The following is a 5,891-nucleotide window of genomic DNA, read 5'->3' on the forward strand; positions in this document are numbered from 1 at the left end:
GGGGCCAGAACCTGACTGACTGACAACCTCCATGACCCGATAATCTTTTTTTCCTCTTTCCAGGTCCAGTACTTCCCGTTTGACTGGCAGAATTGCAGCATGGTGTTCCGATCGCAGACCTATGGGGCAGATGAGGTGATGCTGGTACACCCGAGGGACGCCCAGGGACGGGAGATTACTCAAGCTGTCATCTTTCTAAATACATTTGAGGGTGAGAGATTTGGGGAGCAGATTTTCGGCACTACGGTAATGCTATTTGCCCCCTATTTCTGGGTTATATGTCCTGCCAAGTCCCAGAGATGGCTAGTACTAGTTAGCCCCATTCAAATTGACTTTAACGATGTTTCATAGATTATCCGAACCACTTCTTCCGTTCTAATGAGTTTCAGGAACATATCCTAGAATTCTGATCTACACAGGTAGCAGAGTGACCCCAATCCAGTCACCTTGGACAGTACAGATGTTGATTGTCCAAGAACAGGTGGAAGTTGTGGAACCCCGTATCCTAGTTACATATTCTCTTCCTTGCTGTCAGGAAGTCTACATTACGTCTTAATCCTTTGAGTCACATAGCAGAAGATATGAACATCTCTACCCCTGGGGCTTTGACAATATACACTTTGAGACATGTGACTCAAACGATTAACACATGTACAGACACACCAAGGATGAGATTATGTAACTAGAACCTGGAGGGAGAGGGGATGGGGGTTCCACAACTTTCCTACCTCCAATCCTGATTTTGGAAATTAACATCTACATGTTGCACGGTGATTGGATTAAGGTGTGTGTGTGCTACCTATATCAATATGAGTCTTGGGGTGTGACCCCGATAAGAACAGAAGAAGTGGCTTGGATAGGCTATGAAACATCTTCCCCATTATAGAACAAGTCCAGTTGAATTTGACTAAGTACTACTAGCTATACCATGACCTGGATAAGGAGGAACCATCCAAATCAAGTCATAGAAATCTTCCATCCTCAGGTCCTTCACTATGGCTTGCTGGGTCTACTCGGAAATACTGTTGGTCCTTCTGGAATAATCCATTTTTTTTCTCTTGCAGAAAATGGCCAGTGGGAGATTCGGCACCGATCATCCCGCAAGAACACGATCCCAACGGACCCCCTCTATGAGGACATCACATTTTACTTGGTGATCCGAAGGAAGCCGTTATTCTACATTGTCAACATCATCATCCCCTGCATTCTTATTACCATCCTGGCCATCTTTGTCTTCTACCTTCCCCCGGACGCAGGTATTATTAGACTCAAAGCTCTCCAGTTGTAGGAAGCCCCCCTCCAAAAAAACAAAGATGCATGAGCAGTATGTTTATAGGAGTTCATACAAACAATCATAAACTAACTGACTTTGGAACCCTTATGGGACCTGGGAAGTATTTATCCAAAAGGGAACTTTCTACCCACGTGGGACAACAACTCTTCTAAATCCCCCGGACTATTGAAGGTCCAAATGCAGACTCAGAGTAAATAGTGGGCTAGTGGAGCTCAACCTTTAGCTGCCCTCCTTTCCTTTAAGCTGAGCTGATCTACTGGTACTAGGTTGCCCCCAGGACTTATTACACAAAGCTGTATACTACGGCTGTAGAATGTCGCAAGAAGGCCCAAGGTAGGTAAAGGGAAGACGCACCATGCAGCGATAGAGATATATAAGATGGCAGGCAGTCTGGTGGATGGGTGGATGAGGAGGAGCTAGGACAGGGAGTAGACAATGACTGTAATTTGTAATTGTAACAAAAGTCAGGACAAGCGGCAGACAGTAGGCACAATCCATGAGTGTAGCAAAGGTCAGGACAAGCGGCAGACAGTAGGCACAATCCATGAGTGTAGCAAAGGTCAGGGCAAGCGGCAGACAGTAGGCACAATCCATGAGTGTAGCAAAGGTCAGGACAAGCGGCAGACAGTAAGCACAATCCATGAGTGTAGCAAAGGTCAGGGCAAGCGGCAGACAGTAGGCACAATCCATGAGTGTAGCAAAGGTCATGGCAGGCAGCAGACAACAGGCATAATCCATGAGTGTAGCAAAGGTCATGGCAGGCAGCAAACAACAGGCACAATACATGAGTGTAGCAAAGGTCATGGCAGGCAGCAGACAACAGGCATAATCCATGAGTGTAGCAAAGGTCAGGGCAAGCGGCAGACAGTAGGCACAATCCATGAGTGTAGCAAAGGTCATGGCAGGCAGCAGACAACAGGCATAATCCATGAGTGTAGCAAAGATCAGGGCAAGCGGCAGACAGTAGGCACAATCCATGAGTGTAGCAAAGGTCAGGACAAGCGGCAGACAGTAGGCACAATCCATGAGTGTAGCAAAGGTCAGGGCAAGCGGCAGACAGTAGGCACAATCCATGAGTGTAGCAAAGGTCAGGACAAGCGGCAGACAGTAGGCACAATCCATGAGTGTAGCAAAGGTCATGGCAGGCAGCAGACAACAGGCATAATCCATGAGTGTAGCAAAGGTCAGTAACATTATTAAGCAGACACATCAGACAAAGTTGGTCACCAGGAGCTCTATCAAAAACACAGAGGCACATCCTGATGAGGTTTAAATAGGGCACCTCCTGCTCCAGAGGCCAGTACCAGACCTGGGGGTGTGCGCCAAGTCTCCTTGCCTGGCAACTGACAAGGGAACCAGAGAAAAGACAGGGTTTCAGTGACTAGGCACTTGGAGGTGTTGGGAGGCTGAGTCCTATTGCCCACCAACTAGAACGTAAACTGGCGCAGTGAGGAGAGATGCTGAGTCCCACTGGAAGGGCGACATGGATGCAAGCTGGTGATAGAAGGAGAGACACTCCAATGCCCCGGCAGAGAGGATGCAATGGAAGAAGACAGCATGGACCAGACAGTAGACTTGTGCGCCGTCAAAAAATTTGTTCCGTTTCGTTTCGTTCCGTTTCGTAATATCCCTTATTTTGTATTTCGTAATTCGTGTCCGAAACTCAATTCGGATTCGTACGAAATACGTATTTTCGTTAGTTTCGGCACATTTTCGTAACTTTACGAACATTCGTTATGATGAAGTTAAAAAGCAAAAATACCTTTGTTAATATTGGAGTCGATGTGGTAGTTGTTTTTTTATCCGAAATACGAATTCCGTTAACGGATTCCGGATCCGAATTTCGTATTTAAAAAAACCTTCCATCAACTCCAATATAAATGTACTTTGCTTTTTACCTTCAATATAACGGATGTTCGTAACGGAACGAAAATACGGCAACGGAATTTCGTATTTCCTGCCTGTGTATTGTGATGCGACCCTCAGCGGCAGCGGATCCGAATCTCGGATTTAAAAAAAATCTTGTCATGTTGTTCAACCTCATTTACAGGGGTAATATTAGTTCCCGTTTCAAAGGAATTCGGATCCGAATTTCGTATTCCGGATATAAATTCGGAAACTGCCATTCGGATTTCGGATGCTTCCGAATTTACGAATGTCAGGAAAATTCGTACGAATTTCGATTCGTAACGAAACGAATCGCACATGTCTACCAGACAGATAAGTAGGTGAGCTGCCTTATAACTAGTACTAGTTAGTTACATTCATCTAGACTTGTTCTGTAATGTTGAAAACATTTTACTGCTCATCCAAGTAACTGAGCTGAAGACGCTTCTTGGATGAGCAGCAAAACACCTTCAACACTACATAACAAGTCTAGATGAATGTGGTTACTACTAGGTATACCATGACCCGGAGAACCTTGACAGACATATCACCCAAACCCTTCATCCACGCAACACAACGCATGTTCCTAATGATCTCTTCCTCTTCTAACTCTCTTTCTCTTCCTTCAGGTGAGAAGATGACGCTTTCCATCTTTGCTCTTCTCACACTTACTGTCTTCTTGCTGCTTCTGGCTGACAAAGTCCCAGAAACCTCGTTGAAGGTCCCCATCATTGTCAACTATCTCATGTTTACCGTGGTCCTGGTCACCTTTTCTGTCATCCTGAGTGTAGTGGTCCTGAATCTCCACCATCGATCACCCAACACCCATCACATGCCCCAGTGGGTGCGGCAGGTATTGCCCCGTCTGTCTGTCCTTGAGAGTGTATTCACCTACCTTACTCCATAGCCCTGGAGACTCTGACACTTCCTAAAGTTGATGGGTTCATACACTGAGTGGCCGGATTATTATGACCCCCCATCAGTACTTGGTTGGGCCGCCTGGTGACTCCACGAGATGATGAAAGGTGATGCGAGGAATCTGACACGGCACTGTTGCCCTTCTGTTGTCTTGTACCAGTCTTGCCCCTCCCCCGTTCTGCCCTAACATTGACTAGTCGCTGACGGCCACAATTCGCACGCTCAGACCCAGATTTTCGGCTGACAGTCCGGTCTTTAAACACTTTAACAATGAGCCGCTCCTGAACATGTAACGAATTCTGCTGTTTTGCTGATACTCGCTCCATGGCTCCGAGCGCCAACAATCATCCCGCGTTCCAAGGCTGTTACATCGCGTTGTTTCCCCGAATCTTCCCAATCACTTCTACTGTCGTGGTAACCAACCCGCTTCCCTATTTATAATGGTCTGGCCCTCTAGCAACTTCAGCGCCAAATTATAGCTAATGTGCCTACAAACGTCAGGTGGTTATAATAATCCGGCCACTCAGTGTATATAATAATCCGGCCACTCGGTGTAGTTAAAGTGTAAGTTCACCCAAAAGTGATATTTTAGCAGTGGGTTGAGCCTGGTGGGGTGAGCCAACCCCATAGGTTGCTACATAATGTGAACACTCCAGCAGCAATATCTCTGCTATAATGTCTGGATCGGTTATTGTCCACCTGTGGGTTGTAGGAGTTCCATCCCACCTCTCCGTGTCCCATCTCCTCCCGTTGTTTCCTTCGTAATATAAAGCCAGCATTGATGATGGGAACCCCTCACAGTGACCACAGCAAGAGGGAAGAAATTTAAAGGAGAACTCCGGGGTCAGTGTTTTTCCCCGTAGTTCTCCTTAGGGATACAAACTAGCGTCCTCCCGTCACCCTAAGCTCAGTATATAGGGAGCTGCAGCTCGCGCTATACTGAGACGCCGCAGCCGGAGCGGATCCCGACTTAGATGACGAGATCCGACCCAGCTGCGTGAGTGACAGCTGGCTCTGCCTATCTAGAGGCTGTACCCGCCCCCTCCCCCGTCCGTTCCGCCAGTCAGCGCTGGCGGATCGGAGCGGGGAGGGGGGAATCCAGCCCCTCCCCTGTCACGGCAGAGAGCCGGCACAGGATCGAGAGGTGAGCGAACCTGGTATGTGTTCTCACCTCCCGATCTACTGAGCCGACCTGTGACAGTCTCATTGTCACAGGTCGGCTAGAACTATGAGGTGAGTGAAAAGCCCCCCCTCCCCCACCTCATAGTTCTCCTTTAACAAAAAGAATCCTTTCGCGACAGAGGAATTGCCAGAAGCATAATATCCTCCCCCAATATTCTCCTTCAGATAACTGGAAAGATTAGGAATTTGTTTTGTTTACTTTTCTAGTTCCTCGGTTGATCACTTACTCTTTTTTTGTCGTTTTGTTTTTCCCGTTTCTCGGATGACATCTCCGGAAATTTCCTCGTAACTGCGTTGCAGATTTTTATCCTTCACCTGCCCCGCTATCTCATGATCAGCCGTCCAAAACCCGAGCCTCCTCTACCGGTTGAAGCGCCGTCCCGCCAGGCCCCGGCCCCGCGACATGCTGACGAGTACTTCATACGCAGGCCGGAGAACGACTTCCTCTTCCCCAAACCTGACAGGTGGGTGCTGTTCATTACCCCCGGGCCTATTCATAAAGAAGAGTGAAATACAATCAGACTAAAATGTAAATAGTGTGTAGCCCCTCCCCCCCACCTGGGCAGTGAAGGATGACCCCCAAGGCAGGCCAGCATTGACTGTAATATCT

The 5,891-nt window shown here is 47.6% G+C and overlaps 1 protein-coding gene across 1 annotated transcript in view; it reads left to right on the forward strand.

Annotated features, from left to right (window-relative positions):
• The window catches only part of CHRNB1 (cholinergic receptor nicotinic beta 1 subunit), a 26,276-nt gene that overhangs the window by 11,233 nt on the left and 9,152 nt on the right, over positions 1-5,891 (forward strand). The window contains exons 6-9 of the mRNA XM_018573841.1: positions 64-211; positions 1,065-1,256; positions 3,811-4,034; positions 5,582-5,745. Coding sequence (XP_018429343.1) covers positions 64-211; positions 1,065-1,256; positions 3,811-4,034; positions 5,582-5,745 — 728 coding nt within the window. The remainder of the gene's footprint in view (positions 1-63; positions 212-1,064; positions 1,257-3,810; positions 4,035-5,581; positions 5,746-5,891) is intronic.

The sequence above is a fragment of the Nanorana parkeri genome, unplaced genomic scaffold (genome assembly GCF_000935625.1).
Source record: "Nanorana parkeri isolate BGI_ZX_2015 unplaced genomic scaffold, ASM93562v1 scaffold2568, whole genome shotgun sequence".
In the NCBI taxonomy this organism is placed as follows: domain Eukaryota; kingdom Metazoa; phylum Chordata; class Amphibia; order Anura; family Dicroglossidae; genus Nanorana; species Nanorana parkeri.